General features: G+C 37.0%; 1 protein-coding gene across 3 annotated transcripts in view; it reads right to left on the bottom strand.

Annotated features, from left to right (window-relative positions):
• The window catches only part of stk11ip (serine/threonine kinase 11 interacting protein), a 93,821-nt gene that overhangs the window by 37,893 nt on the left and 33,160 nt on the right, over nt 1–22,768 (bottom strand). For 2 of the 3 annotated variants that reach the window (XM_073815381.1, XM_065239990.2), the window contains exons 14-20: nt 20,321–20,764; nt 14,148–14,350; nt 12,684–12,794; nt 8,469–8,637; nt 7,939–8,105; nt 7,505–7,820; nt 1,565–1,662 (exon numbers count right to left, since the gene is read on the bottom strand). In XM_073815381.1, coding sequence (XP_073671482.1) covers nt 1,565–1,662; nt 7,505–7,820; nt 7,939–8,105; nt 8,469–8,637; nt 12,684–12,794; nt 14,148–14,350; nt 20,321–20,764 — 1,508 coding nt within the window. The remainder of the gene's footprint in view (nt 1–1,564; nt 1,663–7,504; nt 7,821–7,938; nt 8,106–8,468; nt 8,638–12,683; nt 12,795–14,147; nt 14,351–20,320; nt 20,765–22,768) is intronic. The other variant, XM_065239991.2, reaches the window with a different exon arrangement.

Here is a 22,768-nt window from a genome sequence, read left to right as displayed (position 1 = left end):
GGTCCTCACACCCCAGTGTGCTCTGGCCCTAAAAATAAGATGGACTTCTGGGAAGCTCTTTGTGACTTTCAGGACTTTCAGTTTTTTTTAAATAATGGAGGCCATTTAAAATATTACATTGTTTTTTTAAGAATTTTTGTTGGGTGTACTCAATTTTGCATCACCTCATTTGATTTAAATGTGTTATTTTTCGTATCCTTAAGATTGTAAGTGACATTAACTCTTATGTTTAGAAACATACGTCTCATATTTACTTACAAATGGAGAAAATGTAAATTTTCAAAGGGGGTGTACTCATTTATGCTGAGCACTGTATACAATTGCAAAAACAACAAATCTAATGGTAGCACAAAATCTTGAAAATTTTTCTTAAACACTAAATTCAAGAAAATTTCAAGAAAAATTTGCTTACACCATTGGCAGATTTTTTTGCTTGATATTTCTGGTCTAAAAACTACTTATTTTCTTCTCTTGTTTTCATTTTGCTCATCAAGAAAAAGCATCTTAATTCAAGAATTTTTAGATATTTTTACTGAAAACTAGACAAAAATACTAAAAAAAAATTTTGTAAAAATTTCTTAATTAGGTTATTTGAAAAAAAATATTGAAATAAGTTTTCTTTTTTTCTTAAACACCTTAATTCAAGCTAAATTTTCTCACCTCATTGGCAGATATTTTTGTTTATTGTAAGCACAAAATTACTTAAAGCAACACTATGTAGTTTTTTTACATTTAAATAATGTCTCTAAAATTATTTCAGTGAAAGAACAACTTTTAACTGGACAAATTTTACTGTTGCTGCAACCTGAGCAGCCTCCTAGCTGCTACAAGCACACTCTGAAAGTGGCGGTGGAGGGTAGGAAACACAGCTCCGCCCCTCCCCCTGCCTGCAGAAGAGTGTCTGATACCAGGCACTGTTGCGCTTTTCAACCACATGGAGGTTGCTTTAATTGTATATGTTTTGTCTAAAAACTAGACTTATTTTCTTAGGTCATTTTGCTCATTAAGATAATGCATTTTGATTTAAGAATTGTAAGATAATTGTACTAAAAACAAGACAAAAATACTAAGTAAGAAAGTCATTTTTTGCAGTGCAAATTTGTTTAACTCCAGACATGTCCCAAAGGAAGGTGTTTATGTTGATTTAAGTGATGCATCATATTTTTAAAGTAGTCCCAAAAACGGGTGTACACAAAATGGGGGCAATCTATTTTACATTAAGGAATTTCCCCCCAATATTTAAATCCTCATTAGTAAATATTCATTGATGTGCCCTCTTTCATGCACAGGAAATTAGGCGTTACGGTTTTAATTCTATACTTATGCCTCTTGTTAATAATCTAAAAGTGCTTGGGATCGAAGCGATTCAGAATCCAGTTTCTGGAAATTGTATTAGGGGAAAGCAGTAGTGTAGCCAGAAAAGAGACTATGGGTGTGTATCTGAAAATCTGGGTGTGTCACATTTATTACTGTGGAAAATTATTAACCATAAGCATATAACCATACTATGTCCTATTTTTACTTGGTTTATGTCCATGAGAAAAACAAAAACAAGTGCTCTTGCCTTTAAGAAGCAGTACAACTCCTCTTCTTTCTCAAACACTTCCACATCCAGGAAAAGCTGCAGTCGATGATCCACTACCTCTGACAGGCCAAACTGAGCTGAAATAAAGATTTAGGGTCAAAACCCTCTTTGACAGAAGAGAATACCATTCATCCCCACCCCTAACAATTTTTTAAAAAATTAAAAGGTTTCACATAGTCTATAGGACTGTTTAGCAGACTCTTTTGTCCAAAGCGATTTACAGATGAGGTAAACAATAGAAGCAATTATAGCAACACAAGAACAGCAATACATAAGTGCACTGGAAATATTTCTCATTAAGTCTAAGTCTAAAGGATTGGTCATTTGTTCATTTGAAATTGGATGTTGTTTGTAACCACCTATCTACTTCAGGTGTGCGACGCTAATTTGTTTTAGATATTTTTACTGAAAACAAGACAAAAATACTAAGACTTTTTTTCTTGAAAATAATTTTTTGCAGCGTAGAGAGCCAGTGTAACTTGACAAAGAGAGGAGTGATGTGCGCCCTCTTTGGCTCATTGAAGACGACTCTTGCCGCTGCGTTCTGAATCATCTCTGTAGGGGTTTGGTTGTGCAGGCTGGAAGTCCAGCCAGTAGCGCATTGCAGTAGTCCAGCCTGGACAGGACAAGAGCTTGGACTAGGACCTGCGTGGCATGCTCATTTAGGAAAGGTCTAATTTTCCTAGTAATGTAGAGAATAAATCTACAAGAGCGGGAGGTGCTGGCCACATGCTCCGTGAAGTTATCATTAATAATGTGATTTTAAAGTTATTGTTAATAACGTGAATGGCCCTTATGGCTTTCCCAAAAATCACATGATTTATTCTCTGGTACAATTTAATGTTATAAATAAATAGATATAGAAAAATCTGCCAATGGAATAAAACATTTTCTTGAATAAAGTGTTTATGAAAACGTCAGCTAAAATAAGCCAGTGTGGAATTCGGAAAAGTATGACGTCAAAGTAGATTTGAAGCACCTCCCCATAGCCAAATACAAGGACCACTTTTGTAGCCCCGCCCACAGCTTCGCGTGACACACGTGTGTCTCAGCAATAAGTAAACATGTATTTAAAGATTGCCAAATGTAACCAAAATTACTTTTAAATACATTTTTTCTGAGAGACTTTTATTTTGACGCGGTGATCTGAAGTAACTATGAAAACGCATTTTCGGTTGCATAATTTTTAGCCAAAAATACAATATTTCTAGGGCTGCAGATTTGAATTTATTTATTGATGGGACGCCAGTGGAACAAGTAACTTACTTTGTTACAAAGTAAGATGTTACTTTGTTGGGTGTGATACTTGACAATACATTGTACTGGTCCAAACATATAGATCATATAGTAAGCATCATGGGTAAAGGTAAAGCAGGGGCCAGGAAATGTTCTGCATTTATTTCGTCTTTGGTTTTAAAAGATGTGGTGCAGTCAATAGTTTTATCGCATCTTGAGTACTGCCCTATAATATGGTCAAGTGGATCAGAAAAAACACTTAAAAAAACTTCAGATTGTTTAGAATAGAGCAGCTAGGTTGGTGCTCCATTATCAATTTCAGGCCAGTGTTGCTGATATGCATAGTAAATTATCATGGCTTTTAGTGAAGGACAAATTACATTTACAAGTGTTGGTATATTTTTATAAGGTAATCAAGTATCACACACCATGTTTTTTCTTTGAAAAGCTTGTATATGTTGGTTTTAGACATGATCATAAAACACGTCAAGTGAGTAAGTCTCAACTGTTTTTACCATGTCCACAATCAAATTTGCTGAAAAAGACTGTATTTTATCGTGGCTCTGCTGCTTGGAATGTTGTTCCTATAAATATACGTAACAGTTATTCTACACATGTGTTTAAGAAATTGTAAAAACATGTTGTTAAAGGTATAGACGTACTTCTGCTTGTGCTGCTACTATTAATATGTATGGGTATAGTTTTGTGATGTGATTGGATTAGTAATTGTATTTTTGTTATTATTTTATTTGTTTGAATGATTTTTTTGTATTGTGCAACTCTGTGGACCCCAGGAAGATTAGCAACCACTTTGTGGAAGCTAATGGGGATCCAAATTAACAATAAACAACAATAGCAGTAGGGCTGTCAAAATGGCTGAATAAGTACATTCGAAATTCGTCCTTGAAAAATAATAAAATTCGAATTATATTCGAATTATAAAGACCTACTTTATCTTGGAGAAAATATTCCTAAAAGCCCACAAGAGGGCGCACCACAAAGCCCCAATAATATAAACAAATCATGCACAGCATATTTTTGGTTAAAACGAATGTTATAAACACTAATAAATTAAAGATAATTTCTTAAATTCATATGCAAAGGAACAGTGCACATAGATATCTGGAAGTGCAAAATGCCTCAACAGCCAGCGTGTAGGCTATTAACACAAACATTGTCAAGAAACTATCCATGTATACATTTACAAATTATTTTATTTACCATACATTGATTAATTTTTTTTTTTAATTACAGAGCCTCAGTCAATACAGAACACAACGCGTTGTCTTAATGAAATCAAAATTAACCAGTATATTTGTGCACCTGTAAATGTACAAAACGAATGCCATACAAAGACAATGCATATTTATATAGGGCATTTTATATAATATATAAGTAGATAAATTTACGTGTTTCTAATAAAGTATGAAAACGAATGAATCTTTATTTAAGCCAAAAGTGGGAAAGATCATTAGTCATTTAAATTTTGTCAAGCTTAAACGCTGTTCACAACAACTTATATTATATTTTGTGTGTTCCTTGGTTGAAAATATGTAGAAATAATATATGCGAGTAATAAAGTACAGAACAGAAATGTTTAACTTACGCGCAGAGCGAAGCCGTTAATAAAGCAGACTCTCCGTAATTAGGACGTGCTGAAACAGTCGAGTTGGCAGATGATCATCATGTTTATATTTCACGCAGATAATGTTGATGAAAAACTTGCATATCAAATGTCCAGGTGAAAGTCAAGTTTCCAGTCAGTTATAAACATAAAGCCACCGCGGCGTTAGATTGCAACTCTCTCATATGCGTTGTGGACTCTGTAGATGCACATATAATTTTAGGGCGGTTTCATATTTGGTGCGATTGCCTGGTCCGAACCCGAGTTCGATTGTTCCCCCTTCTCCGTGCCCCCCATGGACTGTGTTCACATATTATTTTTGCATCCGAACCGCGGTACGCTTGCATCATCAAGCTGCAGCCGGCGCGTTCTCATGTTGCTTGGCAACCGCTGTAAACGAGAAGACGACAAGTGTGATTGACTAACTGCAAGCAGAGAGATGATTTCTGAATGCCTCCGCAAAAATTGACGTCGGCGGACAGACCGCGTTGTCATCGAAACGACTTTAGTATGTTTGCGGCAGACAGACGAAAGTGCGTTTCTGTATTATTTCTTTGAAAACAAAACCAAAGCACGCATTCTATGCATTTTGTTGTCAATGTAAGTGCACGCACACAAACACACACATCTGTTTTGGTGGGACATTCCATATAATACGTAATTAACAGCGGTTCACTTCCGCGATTTGGTACGATTGCGCTCACATTAGCAGCGAACCGATCTGGAGTTCACATGAAACGAACCCCAGACCACCCTTTTTAAGCGGACTCGAGTACGTTTCGCGGGTGCGCACCCGAGTTCGGAAGACAGCGTTCACATCATCCAAATGTACCGAACTCTGATGTCAATCGAACCCGGGTGCGCACCAAAAGTGCTAATGTGAAAACGCCCTTAATGTTGCTAAACAAGCTGTATTATGGCACTTTCCTGTTGATCAGTATTTTAAACTTTAAAACTGCATTTAGAAGCAGACGACACTAATTCTGTCATCTCAGCTAGTTTCACTTTGCGGTTGAATTCCAGTTGATGCTCCAAAAACCAAAGAAGCATCACACAGCCCTTTTAATATGTATTCTGTCCGACTTGTAATCCCCACTGTCTTTTCTTGCTATTTTTCAAATGAATAACGCTGGCTTGCTCCGCATAGTTGACTGAGCCGCTAACGCTCTGTATAACAATCCGCGTCAGTTACGTCATCATCACGTTGCGTGAGCTTCCTGACACAGGTAAAATTCGAATGCAAAGTTTTACGTTCGAATATGCATATTTTTTTTACATTCGACGAATATTCGAAATTCGAATTAAAATTTGACAGCCCTAAATAGCAGTGGGTGTTTACGTCCAGGTCTTCAGTGCGGCCCGCCCCTTCAAACGAACCATTTCTCCAGACAGCCACTAATCCATGTTACAAAATAGCCTATTACTTATTGCTTTTGATGTTTTTGAATGTAAAAACCACGCGAACATTATAAGTAGACATCAGACAACAGTATAAAACAATAAAATCGATAAATTCACCGCCCCTTTAATTTTTGAAACAGCAGGTTATCAACTTATGAATAACAACTTATATGAAAAAAACGACCCAGAACAGGTACAAACAATAACGTCACAACTTAAACAGCAGCAGGAGTAAGGCATATAGCCAAGCCCAAACAAAATCTCCGCCTGAAGATTTCGCCGGACAAATTCAGCGGAATTAAGCGGATTTAATGCCCGTCATTGACAAGCACACATATCCCGCGCTTGAGCGTGTTTGTGAGAAGTAATCTCATTGACAACAAGCACACATACAGTCTATCCCGCGCCTTTGTGAGCCGTCATTGACAAGTACATTATCTCTGCGCGTCATTTTAAATCCGTTTACCAGACAAATTCTGTTGTTGTTTAATATAAAGTTTACATTGCGTTGTAAAAATGATGAAATTATCTTCATACATGCTAATTTCATAATGCGAACGTATTAACACAAGCTTTTTATTCTGCTATAGTATTTAAGACTATAAACAATAATATGTCAATTTATATACAAACTATAATTCTATATTGACATGCACATTAGGTTCATGTTGGTCCAATTTGATTCCCTCTCTTGCGCACAGTTGTCGTCATCCGTCTCACTCTCATCCTTCCTATTTCGAGGTGTTAATGTAAAAAATGCACTACACATGGCATTTTAAAAACCGGATGGTTTATTTATAGTTCGAATACGGATATTTCACATCATGTTCGAATGCATATTCAAATATCGAATAAAAAGTGACAGCCCTAATGATGACAATTGAAAAGCTGCATGAATGCTAGGTAATGGTATCTTTCTATTATATGTACCTGTCGCAGAGTATGCTCAACCCACAGCCTACAGGATGCTCCACTGCCATAAAGCAAGTTTTTGTAGTTTTTACTCGAAATACAGGACCCCGACCCGACGGTTGGAAACTTCTTTTGTGCAGTTTTGGCCGATAGAGGGCTGCAAAGCGAATGTGAAAGTGCTGAAAGTGCCGAAAATAACGTTTCCAAAAATGTTTTAGTCGTTCATTCACTCGAAACTGGGTAGTTTCGAAAAACTGGGTAGTTTCGAGTGAATGAACGACTAAAACTAAAACTTTTGAAAACGTTATTTTAAGGTAAAAAAACTCTTTGGTGTTGCTTTAATTTATTTCAAGAAAATGTTTCTTATTCCATTGGCAGATTGTTTTTGCTTGTTTTAAGCACCAATTTACTTAAAGTTTATATTTTTTGTCTTAAAACTAGACTTATTTTCCTAGCTCATTTTGCTCATCAAGAAAATACATATTAATTTAAGAATTTTTAGATATTTTTACTTAAAACAAAACATAAATACTATGTAAGAAAGTCATTTTTTGCAGTTTAAGAGAAAAAGCAGGACAATGTAAAAAAAAGGCTGCCATATTGCCTGTGATCGTGTTTCATTCCTACAGATTTCCAAAAACAATCAAGGGTGAAATACATCTTTTTAAGTTAGTTCCAACTTTGTTTAAAATGAATGCTCATTACTACTACCCTACTGGTCTTTATCCCTAAAGTAGACCACCTACCTTGGTTGGATCTTTCTGTGTGCTTTGGTGAATGTTGGTCCTGATTTTTTTGATAGGAGCTATCAGCCACCCACTCATTAAACCTTCCTTCTGAACTACCCTGCAGCTGTCCATCAGTTTTGTTGAAGGTGATTGGAACAGAGGTGCTTTGGTCAGCCAGTGCAACACTCTGATTTGTCAAATAACTGGACATGTGGTCATGAGCTGTGTAAAAGAAATCTGCATCTCCCTTTTGCAGACCAATGACTTCTGAAGACTGGGCGGAATGGAGGGAGCTAACATGGGACAGTAAAGACTGTCCTGGGACCGATGGCTGCTGGGATAAAGTTATAAATGAGTGGGTGTGTGTTGCAATATCACTTACTGTCATGAAAATATCACATCAAATAGAGATGGCCAACTTTTAATGATGATAAAATGATAAAAATACAGACCTTATTGTGCTGAGGATGGGCAGGTGTGTCCCTGTCATCAAAGGTGAAGTATCTTTCACCATTCTGCTCAAGTGGATAGTTTAAAGGAGTACTGGTGGAGGGAGCTGATTGGATGGCCAACTGAACCACATGATCGCTATTGCACTCAGTGCAGATGAAGGTACAACCTGTAGATTAAAAACAAAAAGGACAGTGTGAAAAATAAACATAACACCTCACCAGGAAATTTGAGCCTTTGAATACAGTCAATCTTGAAAACGGTTTCTGAACACATAAATGTTAGAAATGTTAGAAATATTAGAAATGTATTGCTGATACACACCACAAAGACTGTAAACTACACTGCAAAAAAATGTGTTGTGCTTTATTTATTGAAATGGTTATTTGTGTAATTAGGGCCCGAGCCCTGAGAAGCAGACTTCAGTAATGTAGCAATTTCTGTAACAACAAAGAGGTGCTGAGATGTGCACATGTTTGCAGAACATTACCGAAAATCTCCCTGCTCTTTATCTTTACAGATTTGTCCTTACTGTAATTTCTTGGTTCATCCAGGTGGTGCAAGCTAATGTCTGACTTAGTTGTTGGCTGACAGAACTCTGTCTGACATTTCAGGCACTGTATCCGAACAGTCTCTGGTCTGTAGTCATACATCTGCTGGTTGTTTTCATACGCAATTTTTGAGAGAACCTCAGCTAATACCTGAAGAATCAGAATTCAGAATTTAGTAAAACAAGTTCAACAATAGGATTACAAGTCAATTTGGTAACATAAGGTCACTTTAAATTTTATTTTCAGAACTGTACTTTGTTCAGAGGAAACAACATGTTTTGATTGTTTTTGACTGACATGCTGGTCCAATGATTTTGTCCCTAAAGATCCAATAGTATGCCCACAATTGTTTACACATTTTTCTGAATAATTCTAGTTTTTAGACAAAAATTTTACAATTTAAAGGTGAAATAGAATGATTGTACGGGGTAGTTTTCCTTGTTCTGTGATGTGACAATTTTTTTTTGTTTGGGTCTGTAATGCCTTAGAATCTTCCTAAAAACCTCTCTCAGATAGCTCTATTAGGGTGGGGGATTTTAAACAAGTGGTTTTACACCTATTTGTCTCCCCCTACTTGCTTAACTTGCAATCTCATTACTGATTGGCTGACTTTGCTGCCACTCAAAAAATGTAACCAATTATTTTAAAGTGGAGGGGCAGTGATATGCCTGTGATGTCATAAGCATCAGTTTTTAAGATTGGGCCGTTTTCTGGCTGACATTTCTAAAAGAGGAATTTCTATGAGACTGAGATGTTTAGCATGTCTAGCACTTTTTGTATGTTCGTGAATGCGACACGGTGAAAATGTTTTTTTATTCTCTGTCCCCTTTAAAGGCAGGGTAGGCAGGAATTATCTAAAAAACTTTTTTACAAATTTGTTTAAACTGTCTTTATATACAAATACATAATTAAAATGTAAGTACTCTGAAAAAGAGAAGTCTCACGACTGTTTTAAACACAGCTAATTATTTCCATTCGGGACGAAACAAATGATTAGCTTGCGCGAATATCACTCTCTCTCGCGACCATGGCACCACCCGTTGCTATGGGATCTGCCCAGACATGCGCACACCCGATTGATTTGAACGTGTACGAGGCACTCTAGAAAGAGCACAAGCATGGCAGAGAAAGTGCATTCAGAACTCTCAGAAAGTGAATTCAGAACTCACAGTACCTGCATATCCAATCAGCGAAGGCAAACAAGGCAAAAAGGGAATAAACGAAGCAATCAAACGAGAGTAAATATCACGTGGCTTTTCCTCGAGTCGACGATGCGACGTAGCGGTATTGTCTGCGGAGTGCAGTCCTCATCAGAGTCAACAATGCTTTCATCACAGAAACTCTTCCATGCAAAACACTGGCTTAATAGTGAGTACTAGAAGGCATCCTATCTGTTTATATTCCTAGTGATAAAGTTAGGTGTATTATTACATGTGATTGTGACATGATGTTATTACATGCACCGCGCTCCTTCCTCTCCGCTTGTCTGAGGTAAATCCTTCTCCCAGCAAAGCTGTCAGTGTCGCGCGTTCATGTGTTTTGGGGGCGTGGCTTTAAAAGAAACCCAGAAGGGAGGGGGTGAAGTGAATGGAAAAAATGAGCTGTGTTTAAAACAGTGGTGAGAGGTCTACAGACACTCGATTTTTATACTCTCTTTTTCAGAGTACTTACATTTTACTTATGTATTGATATATAAAGACAGTTTAAACAAATTTGTAAAAACATTTTTTTTTTAGATAATTCCTGCCTATCCTGCCTTTAAGTGAATTTGTGCATAAAATTTTTTATATGCCAATGGGGTGAGAAAATTTGGCTTGAATTAAGTAAGTGTTTAGGAAAAAAAGAAAACTTAGTTCAATTTTTTTTCTTCTCACCCCATTGGCAGATAGTTTTGCTTGTTTTAACCACAAAATCACTTGAATTGTATAATTTTTGTCTAAAAACTAGACTTTTTTTCTTAGGTCATTTTGCTTGTCAAGAAAATACATCTTGATTTAAGAACTTTTAGATATTTTTACTGAAAACAAGACAAAAATACAAAGTAAGAAAGTCATTTTTTGCAGTTTAGGGATTCGTATAAATTTCTGAAAGCTTTTGACTACCGATTCTGTTACGTCACAGAAAGTACAGTGGAAGTCCTTATATGGGCACTTCTCCGAGAATTGCGCATGCACGAAATCACTGTCACCAAAGAAGTGTGTCTTGTTTGTGAGGGAAATCTAAGCTTGTTCAGCTTCCCAAAGAACCCAACATTATGGGAACATAGAATGTAGTTTGTTTTTCTGGGGTAGCAGCAGAGTTGTGCAAGTACATGTGTTTAACACTGGATTTTGTTGAAATACTGGTACAGCTGACCTGTCTTTTAAAAATCTGATAAAACTAAAGACTCTTCAAGAGATGCAGTACTACACTGCAAAAAAAAATGATTTAAGAAAAAAAATCTTGTTTTCAGTAAAAATATCTAAAAATTCTTAAATTAAGATGTTTTTTCTGGATGAGCAAAACGACCCAAAAAAATAAGTCTAGTTTTTAGACCAAAAAAATCAAATTTACATGATTTTGGGCATAAAACAAGCAAAAAAAATGTTCTTAAATTGTTCTTGAATGTAGTTGTTAAGGAAAAAAATATTTTTTTTGCTTACCCCATTTGCAGATTTTTTTGCTAGAATTTTTTTTAGAATCACTTAAATTTGATATTTTTGGTCTAAAAACTAGACTTATTTTCTTGGGTCATTTTGCTCATCAAGAAAAAGCATCTTAAGTTTGATAAATGATGTTATCTACACAGTTGATGGTACCCATTGACTTCTACAGTAGGAAAAACAAATGAAGAGTTTGGTTCCCAAAAGGCAATAAATCCATTTTGACAAATTTCGGTAAAATCATGTTTTCCATACCAAGAAAGTGACAAGATGAAAACCACTATCTTCTGTTACAAACTTTCACATAGCATTTTTAGGTTATAAAAACATAAAAAAATTCAAATCCATAACTTGATTTTCAAAGATATAAAAACGGATTATTTTTTTCCAAAATGCTATAAATCTATTGAATCAATAGCCTATATAAATGTGCATTCATCTTTGCCATTTTATATTCATTTAGTTGACTAGTGGTATACACTGATAAAAAAAATAAACATTAATGGCATTAATCAAAACACTTACTTTGTCATATTAAGAACACTGTCATTGCTGGGTTATACTTGACGTCGTCGCTTAACATTTTTCACAGCGATCAGCTGTAAAATGTTTTGTTCCTGCTCGATTTTCGTTGACTGAGTAAAAATATGGAAAGTTTTTCATAAGATCCCCTGGGGTCAATGTGTTAGCATGACAGAGCTTGATGCTGTCGGGAGAACAAGCACCCGTCTCCCGAGTGCCTCTCACGTAAATTATTAGATGTTGATGGCTTACGTTTCTTTCCCGTTACAGAAAACCATCACAGGTTTATCAATCCCATGAAAGTAATATTTTGTTTTTAAAGTACAAGGTAGATGAGGAAAACTAAGATTCCGTGTACTCAACGCGCCGCCATTGTTTGTTTACATTGCGTGGAATGGTGCGCTGTAATTGGTGGAGCGGATTTATTGCATTCTGTGGAAAAGGAGGAGTGGCGTTTATCGCGTTTTGGGAAAAAAGGGAGAAAAGATGACAGAATAACACGGGGGATATTGGATTTTGCGTAAAATTAAGAATTTACTTTTAAATACTGACCTGATATAATACTGATTCTGGCAGTAACTCATTTTTTTTTTTTTTTTAAATGGCGTTTATTGCGTTTTGGAACCAAACTCTTCAAATACTGTGTCAACTGTGTGCTAGCCATCATTTCTCAAAATATCATCTTTTGTGTTCAACAGATTAAAGAAATGTCTCAGATTACTGTCGTACGAGACAGCTTCAGCTGACACTATGCAAAACTCCTCCCACTTCACCAGATGCTGAAATCTTATTGATTAATGCCAGTGCAGCATACTGGCCAATCGATGCTAACCTATGCAAGTTGCATGCCGATACAAAGCGCATAAAATGCGGTGCATCAGTGAAGAACCTCAGAATCTCGACTGCACAGCTGGATGAGCCGCGAGCTTGGCAATAAATGCAATGTCTCGTTCCTATCTCTCAGGGAACCAAGGTTACAACAGTAACCAAGACCCTATGGGAACAGTATTGATGATATGCATTTCTGTTAACCTGGAGTTCTTGTTGTGGCTTCTCATCCAGCATTATGTAACAACGTTTTTGTCTCTCTCGACTGATGTACCGGAAGTGGAGCTCCAAACCTGGGTGAGTTCTTTTCATGTTCTGAATTATAAATAAAAAAGGTAACACTTTACAATAAGGTTATATTAGTAAACATTAGCAAATGCATTAACTTACATGAACAAACAATGAACAATGTAGTTTTTCAACATGTATTAATTCTTGTTAATGTTAGTTAATGTCAGTACAGTTATTCAGGTTAGTTTATGGCACTGATCTATATAAATGACTGGATTGCGAATAGAACGCTTAACATAACAGCAAGAAGTGAAGCCATCGCAGAGTTCGAGCCGCCATCTTGCTTTACCCAACCGGCATTCGAAATCATGATCTAAATTCACTCGGTTTACACCGTATCAGTCACACAAGATTAATTTTTAGGATATGTGTACGTAAATTAATTGTTACTTCTGATGTTAGTTGCAATGTTTTTGTTTTAATCGGGCCGGATAAGAGATGAAAGAAAACGTTAAGGTGAGTGTGTCTGCTGCATTCTGTTGCAATGACACAGGTGTAAATAAAGTTTTATGACATTGAAGCATACACGGTCAGTGTTATTTTTCTGAATAAGTTTAAATTGTAAAGTAAAGAAGACTCATATGGCTTTTTATAAGCACAGCGGCATCGAAATTGGGTGCTGTTTTTATATTGCCGAATTAAATGTTAGTTTAACCACGGTTTAAAACGTTATCTAAACTGTTTCAAAATACATGCCATTAACATTATTAACGCATTTTACTGTACGAACAAAACCAATATTGTATAACATTATTACAAAACCAACAAATTGTTCAATACACATATGCTACTTAAAGCATGATTATTTATTTAGATTTAAGAATGAGCATATTTGTCATTAATAATCCATCTGCTGCGGTCTGTCCGTTGATCTGATACTGTAATAAATAAATGTACAGTAACTTACTGTTTAAAAAGTAAAATGTTCAACTTTCAATAAAAAACTATGTACAATCTTATGGCGTTTGCGTTGTAAAAATAAACAGGGAGACTTCAGATATAAAAACAGAGACTGATAAAGTAGTGTTTTGTCAACTCCTATTAGTTTAATGGAAAGTTTGGGCATACCAATATGGCAGCGTGGTGGCTTCACACTTGTGACGTCATGCGCAATCCAGTCATTTATATAGATCAGTGGTTCATGGTGTATTAATTAGTGTTAAGAGTTACAATGCTTGACAAAGTAAGATAAATACATGCTGTAGAAGTATTGTTCATTCTTACTTCATGATAGCTAATGAATTAACTAATTGTTATTAAATTTGTACAACCTTATTATAAAGTATTACAAAAAAATATACTTAAGACAAAGACGCTTAACATTGATAATTATCTAGAAGATAGTGATAATTAAATAGAGAAAACATGGAATCTAACCTTGATTGTGCAGGTGGTCTGAGTTTCCACAACCTTTTGCAAGCTGTCTAGTTCTACTCGTGTTTTAACACACCCCTGATGCATGTCTACTTCCAGCAGGTGGCCCTGGCGCACTCGCAGGAAAAGTGGTTCAGAGACTGGGTTTCCATATGTCTCCAAATCCTCTGACAGTAGCCCCACCAACACTGGCCTACACAAATCCACTGGTAAACAGATTGAAGAGAAAGAGCTATGAAGTCCTTTGGCATCCTTCAACATTGAAGCTACTTTTTTATTTAGGACATTAGTAGTGTAAATCATTAGTAGGAACTGTGTAAAACATAAGATCAGGCACAATAGATGCACAATAGAAGAAAAAATTAAGATAGTCCTTAAAGGTCAACTGCATAGATTTTAGTGCCATCTAGTGGTGATATCCTAAATTGACGCCAAAGGTTTAGTACACAGCCCACCATTCCCTTTCGAAACGCATAGAAGAAGCTATGGTGGCAGCAACAGGACAAACATGTTGTAGGAACCGCAGATAACAAGCATTTCAGCCCCTCCCCCAACTGCTATATTTGGACTGGATTTTGGGGGTTAACACAAACAGGTGTACAGTTTGATCAGATAAGCCCAGACATCTTTTATGACCGACCTCAGGGTCAAAGCGGAGAAGAAAAAGCCGTTTTGATTGGTCCATAGCATTTTACCTATCATCCATTAAAACTAGGGATGCACGATCCGATATTCTGGATCGCCATCGGGGCCGATCCGGACTTTTTGGTTGAATCGGATATCGGACTAACATGACCGATCTGATTCCGATACTGTGCGTTACCCGTTGTTGTTACTGACAAGCTATTTAAAGGACCAAGTATTATAAAAGCACCATAAACGTTTTTATGCACTATATTCAAAGTCTTTTAATACATTTGATAGCTTCATGTGAAGGAACAAACACACATTTAAAGATATTTAAGTTCATGGAAACTCTGTACTCGCAACTGGGTTAATACATTGGTAAAGTGTCCAGATGAAAGGTGTCACTCACACACACACACACACACACACATACACACACACACACACACACACACACACACACACACACAATTACTGCAAGTTATTTTAAAGTTCTGATTGACTTTCCATTGTGGTGCAAGGATTCCCATGTGAGGATGATTCAAGTGCATCAATTCTGTGCCCAGAAGCACATAAACGTAGCGTACATGATGATTTAGGCGCATCAATTCTGAGCCCGGGATGTGCATAAAAGGTCCGGTCAAGTGCATTATTCCCAAAATAACCATCTGCACACTAAAGCTTTTTTACTGTGACAGTTTTGTGTAATTAAGGAAAATATATTTAATCAAATGTACATAATATACTGTATGTTCTCATAAACACTGCCGTGATTAATAATTACTAAAATGTTCTTGTAACTTGAAAATCATTTTAAATTATTGGTTTTTACATTTAAAATTATACTAGATGTAGCAGAAAGAACTATACACATTTAATATTTTGAGTGTAAGTGTGTGTGCGCGCGTGTGTGCAATTTTAAATTGTTCAAGAAAAATACAGTAGTATCGGATCGGCAGGTATCGGTATCGTCCGATACTTAGAATTCTGGTATCAGAATTGGAAATGGAAAAAGTGGTATCAGTGCTTTCCTAATTAAAATCTGCTTCAACGTCATTCGAAACCAGGATGATTGTAATTTCCTTAAGGAAACAGCATGATAAGTATTGGCTTACCAAAGAACAAATCTTTACATTCTTTCACCAACAAGATGGACATTAAACTATAACCTATTAACTTCATACTCATTTAAAGACATTAGCATCCTGAATTAAATCTATGAAAGTTATGAAAATATTCAATTAGTCACAGTTATTAACATATGAGTAAATGCATGAATGATATGGTAACATTTTGTTATCATGTTTATACTCTTTACATTCAGAACAAGGCCAATTGTATTTTGGAAAGGGTTTGGTAAGTGGAGAATGCATAGATGAAATTCTACAGATGAATTCCTCATAGTGAAGAAAAGTGGGCCACATTCTGTGGGCTACTTCTGAAATCAACAGCCAATCACGGATCTGCATTAGAAAAACGCCAAGATGCAAACTCCTCCTTATCTAAAAGTTACAAAAGTACTTTTTTCCAGACATTCCTCACTCTGAGTCATCCTGAAAAGAGACATTAACGGAGTACCTCAAAGTTCTGAGTCTCCGGCTTTATGCTAAGAGACTGAAACAGAGCAACCCCTCATCGTTCTGAGTTTCTGGCCTGTCCATCCACGTTCGGAGCTTCTCGTCCAGAAAGGCACTCACAGACAACTGCAACAAGGTGAAGCTCAGAAGAGCAAACCTTTACTTCAAGGGACCTTCATCTGTGTGTCCCAGATTTTTAAGGACCTTCGGCAACGACTACAATACCGCATCTGCCTGTTCCAAATGTCAAAATGACTACAATGTCATCGACTGGGCCAACTGTAAGAGGCTGTTCATACCTAGTATTAAGGGTGCTTTCACATCTGTAGTTCAGTTCATTTGGTTCAAACCAAAGGCAAAAAAGAAAAGCCTACAAGTTCTCATTATTAACATTCTTACTGTGTTATTAACCCTATACTGTATAATGCTTCTGCTCGCTTGTCATTAAACCATTTGATATCTGTCCAGATTTTAGTCACTATGCCAATGCATTTAATACTTTTATTGAGAGTGGCAAACTTTAGTAAAAGGTGTAAAATATTAATAGCAAAAATGACATTGACCTAATTCATCCACTCCAAGCATGACCAATCCATTCAACCCATCAACAGAACCATTTCTCAGTCCAAAATTGCCAGAAACCATGGTGTAGTCTTTGATGATGAATTTTCCTTCTCTTTTAACATTGCAAAGACAGCTTGCTCATGCTGTTTTGCATTATACAATATCAGAAAGATATGGCCATACCTTAGAGAGCATGCTGCACAACCAGGCCATTGTAATCTTTAGGCTGGACTACTGCAATGCTCTTCTTGCTGGCCTTCCTGTATGGTCTATTAAACCACTCTAATTGGTTCAGAAACAGCAGCTCGGCTCATTTTGCAGGGTGCCCAAACGCTCACGTCATTGCACTCTTCATCTCTCTCCACTGTCTACCGATTGAAGCGCGTGTCCGGTATTACTCACCTATAGAATCATGTTCGCGCTCATTTTCCTTTACTTTTCCCTGCTGGTGGAATTATCTTTCTATTGCAATCCTGTCAGCCAAATCTTTTGCAACATTCAAAAAACAATTAAAAACCAATATCTTCCAAAAATACTAGACCTAGCATTAGGAATATTGGAAACTTGTATCTTGGTTTAAGCACCTTTTGTACTATTGCCTCCATATGGCAAATTGCTTTGTTGTTTCCCCAAATCTTTGTAAGTCGCATAAAATCGTCTGCTAAATGCCTTAATGTAAAATGTAAGGGTTGTGGGAGTCAGTCCTGCTGAAAAACGCTCTTACATGAACCCCAGCAACCAATCAGGCAGTGGACTGGGTCTAAGAGCTGTTGATTGGTGAAAAAAGCTGTCACATCAGGGTTTACAATTCTCGAGTAGAAAGTGTTTTAGTGCTTACAATGGTCTCAACAACCACAGTTGATAGACCAAAATTTCATAACTCTGTCCCCCTCAACTCTTTCACCGCCATTGACGAGATATCTCAAAACTTCTTCGCGTTCTTAACGACATTTTTTTATTCAATGACTCTGGTCACTCAGTTGTCCTTCTGCTTTTAGATTTAACGGCAGCCTTTGACACCATTGACCATGCGATTTTAATTACACGCCTTGAAAATATGATAGGCATCCGTGGTACTGCTCTAAAATGGTTTATATCATTTCTAACAAATAGAAGATTCTCTGTTAATTTAGGTAAGTCATTTTCTTCTTTTGCTGCCTTGACCTATGGAGTACCACAAGGCTCCATTCTTGCACCAATGCTTTTTAGTCTTTATATTTTACCTTTAGGATCTATATTTCGGAAACACGGGATTTCCTTTCATTTCTTTGCGGATGACACTCAAATATATTTGCCGGTGTGTAACAAGACAAACTCATCTCTGGATTCCTTTAAAAAACTGTTTGAGGGATGTGAAAATGTGGTTATCCAATAACTTTCGAAACTTAAATGATAATAAAACTGAGCTGATTTGGTTTGGTACCCCTGAAATATGTGATCCTTCAAAACAAGGAGAACTGTCCCCATTCTGTAAACCAGTGGTTAAAGACTTAGGGGTTTTGCTTGACTCTTCTTTGAAATTTGATAATCAGATAAACGCAGTGGTGAAATCTGCATTTTTCCACTTCAGACTATTATTTAAAGTGAAATCTTTTCTGTCATGTAGAGACTTTGAGGTGTTAATCCATGCCTTTGTGTTTTCAAGATTAGATTACTGCAATTCTCTCTATATTGGTGTTTCTCATTCCACTTTAAATCGCTTACAAGGAGTACAGAATGCTGCTGCAAGACTTTTGACGGGAACCCGTAAATTTGATAATATTTCTCCTATTTTAGATTCTCTTGGCTGGCTTCCTATTTCATTGAGAGTTGATTTTAAACTTCTCTGCTTCGTTTATAAGTGTTTAAATGGTGTAGCTCCCTCTTATCTCTCTGTACTTGTTAAGGTGTATGAGCCCCCTACGTCCCTAAGATCTGAGAAAAAAGGGGTACTCTGTATTCCAAGGTCTAAGTTAAAGCGAAGGGGTGATCAGGCTTTTTCAGTGGCTGCTCCTCGGCTCTGGAATAGCCTTCCACTACAGATTAGATCTGCCCCCACATTTGGGTCTTTCAAAAACTACTTGAAAGTTCACCTTTTATGTAAAAGTCTGTGAGTTGAGATCGATGACTTCTATTGTGTGTCTTTCCTGTATATTATTTTGTTATGTTTTAGTATGATGTGCTTTTATATGATGCGTTTTTGTACGTTTTATTTATTTATTGTTGTATGGCTGTAAAGCACTTTGGTTCAACTGTCCGTTGTTGGAAATGTGCTCTATAAATGAATAAATGAAATTAAATTAAATATCTCGTCAATTAAGAGAAAACGCTTCCCCGCCAATGACGAGATTTTCCGTCTTTCCGCAATACCGCTATTATCCACCAGGTGGATAACTTCCGCAACTTTTTAAACCCGGAAGTATTGCCCTATGGCAAGCGGCTACATGTCCGTGTCTGTTTTAAAGATCGCTCTGAATGGGATCTCTATGAAAAGTTCGTCACAAAAATTGAATTATCTCTGCTTTTTGCTCAAAATGTGGTGTTTTTGCAGAAACCTACTCATATTCAAAAGCTGATTACAAAAGAACCACTGAAGTTAGGATGAAACGTTTTTTTTTTGTTTGAAAGCAGAGGGTCTGTTCTTTCATTTGGTATATTGTATGTTTATATATTTAAAGAAGAACATTTTCTCGAAGGCATTAAACTTTGGTGAAAATCATGAAAAACGCTGGCGCTGGCTGGCAACTTTTTTAAAAAATGCTGGCGGTGAAAGAGTTAAGGGAACAGACCCTGTAGTTTCAATACAGTCCCACACACGAGATAGAAGATCTCTCCAGAGAAAAATCACCCACAGAGTGCCAACTAGAAGAGATGGTAAAGAAGACTACTCAGGCTGGTCAATGATGTTTCTACCATGGCATCAAGCACAGCAGGTGCCTAAAAGATAAGGAAGAACCAGAGCAGCCACCTGTGGGTGGCCTTTATTCACCAGGTCTTTGCTCCTGCCTCAACAGGATCTCTTATGCCCCCCAGCGTAGGTAGGACCTAAGGTAACATAAACTTTGACTTTCAGAGGATAACCAGAGGCTGAAAGCCACTGCTCTTGAGCCACTATTACAAACGGTTATCACAAGAAACTGTCTCACATGGTGTAAAACTCAAAAAATATCAAAAACCAATTGCAAAAAACAAGGCACATTCAAACTGAGCTATTTGTTGTTAAGAACAATCTTAACAAATTCGAAGTGTGCACTAGGAAAATACAAGCATCATATAAGTGACTCGGTATAAGCAGATACACAGTATTAAATAACTCAGATTGGAGGCAAAACTTGATCACATCATCTCTAGTAAGCAAACATGATATGGTAAAATGAATCATAGAATAACAAAAAGTAGTATTGCTTGTTAAGAAAGAAGTAGACAGACCTTCCCTGTCATCATCGTCTTCATATTGTGGTGGTGGAGGATTAATGCAGTCCTCAGAGGGAGCCTGTGTGTTTCCTAGGCTTGTCTCAAGGGTGGATTCTGTGTTCAGGGAACTGTGGCTCATCCACTGCAATGTGGACTCTGTGTCAGGCTGCAGGTCTGTGCTCTCCATCTCTTCGTTGTCCTCTTGCTTTTTTAGTTCAGAGGTCAGTAATGGAGGGGGGTTGGACTCCAGATTTGTTGGAGGTGTGTTAGTTGTAAGCAGAGTAGGTGGTGTACAGCAACTGTTGGCATTCACTTGCCTGGTTGCTCTGTCAACATCTGGGAAAGTTGGGTGGACTAAAGTATCATCTAGGTGATGCTGGTAACGTAGCCAGTCTTCTCCTAGCTGCTCTCGAAAGCTATCCATTCTTTCAATTTCCTTTTGATGGGGAAGGACAATATCTGCAAAGAACCAAAAAAAATTATAAGACATTCCAATTAGAGTGGCAAGAAAAAGTATGTAACCCCCTAGGAATGAACTGGTTTTCAACAGGGGTTGGTCATAAAATGTGATCTGATCCTCATCTAGGTCACAACAATAAACAAACACAATGTGCATAAACTGACAACACACAAGCGCCATAGAATTTTTTCCGAACAATTTAACTTTTGTTTCATCAGTCCATAAAATATTTTCCCAGTGGGTTTCCAAGGTGCTCTTTTGCAAACTTAAGGCTCACAGCAATGTTTTTCGGGAGAGCAGCAGCTCCCTCTGTAGTGTTCTGCCATAGACACCATGCCTGTTTAAAGACTTGCGTATAATAGAATCATGAACCGAGATGTGAGTCAGTTACACTGATGTCTTCAAGCCTTTAGCCGTTACTTGTGGGTTCTTCTTTACTTCAATGAGTATTCTGCGTTGTGCCTTAGGAGTCATCTTGGCTGTGCACCCACTTCTAGGAAGGGTAGCTACAGTCTCCATTTATAAACAATTTGTCTAACTGTCGACTGATGGATGTCTAAACATTTTGAGATTGTTTTGTATCCCTTTTCAGCCTTATGGAATGCAACAACTCTTGATCGGATATCTTTAGAGAGCTCCTTCTTGCAAGGCATGGTTCATAAGAGCTGATGCATCTTAAGGACAGCAATTTTTAAAGGTTTAATTTTTTTTATCAAATCAAAGTACCACTAAACCACACCTTTAAACTCATTTTATTAACTGGACTCCAGTTTTGTCAGCTTCTGACACAAATAAGCTTTCATTAAAGTAATTAGTTCATGTGTTCACTTAGAGAGTATGTTGCTTTTCATAGTACCAAAATTAAAAATAAGACCCAAATTTCAGATATTGAGATTTTGGTATCAATGAAATAGGAGATCACAAACTTTTTAAAATGACATCCTAGTCAAAGTCATACATTGAATGGTTTTAAAGATATAGACAATTGAATTATGGTTGTCTGCCAACTGAACACCTGAGAAAATCGCTTTTAAACGTTTTTTTGCCCATTTTTTAAGGGATAAACTATTTATTTTACAGCTTAATTTGAGCAAAGACATTAATATAAATAAATGCTATTACAGTAAACCAGGCTGAAGCTCAAATTATTTTATTTATTACAGTGCATTGAAAATGCGCTGTACTGTTCTTACTGGGCTTTTTATTATTATTATTATTAGTGGTGCTTGCATTTATGCAAAGCATCACTATTACTATTGCTCAGGGATATTATTATGTTGGCTTGAGAAAGCCAACATACTGTTGTTGCACTTAAACTTATTATTATTAGTGGTGCTTGCATTTATGCAAAGCATCACTATTACTATTCCTCAAAGATATTATTAGTGGTGCTTGCATTTATGCAAGGCATCACTATTATTATTGCTCATACTTATTATTATTATTTTTATTATATCTTATTATTCTTATGTCTGCACATTTTTTCGGCGCGTAACTCGTCCCACACGGTTTGTCGTAGACCCATAAATTAGGGCTCAAATCGACCGGCTTATTGAGGAGAGGTGTGCTATGACTTTTATAAGCGATCAGGTGCAGGATTTCCGAAAGGGGGGCGAAAAACCACCCAAAAAATCCCATTGACTTAACATTGCGCCCAACTTTGACGAGTCATAGCTCCGCTCGAGGATTTTGTAGAAACATGTGGGTTACAACATTTGAAGAGGGTGGTAGGCTCTGTAAGAACATGGATCACAATGGGGTGTAAGTTGTACCCCTGGGGTGTAAGAGGTGCCCAAAAGTGCCCCAATGAAAAGTCAATGGGGCAAAATCCCATAGACTTACCATTGCAAAAATTTTGACGGGTCATAGGTCCGAGCCAGGATTTCATAGAAACATGTGGGTTACTAAATTTGAAGAGGGTGCTAGACTCTGTCAGGACGTCCCCCACAATGGGGTGTAAGGTTACCATAGCAACCATTTTGGGCACCCTAGCAACCTATACC

Source organism: Paramisgurnus dabryanus, chromosome 7, assembly GCF_030506205.2.
Source record: "Paramisgurnus dabryanus chromosome 7, PD_genome_1.1, whole genome shotgun sequence".
Taxonomy (NCBI): Eukaryota; Metazoa; Chordata; class Actinopteri; order Cypriniformes; family Cobitidae; genus Paramisgurnus; species Paramisgurnus dabryanus.
Note: the sequence above shows the minus strand (reverse complement) of the source record. Positions and strands in the feature narration are given on the sequence as shown.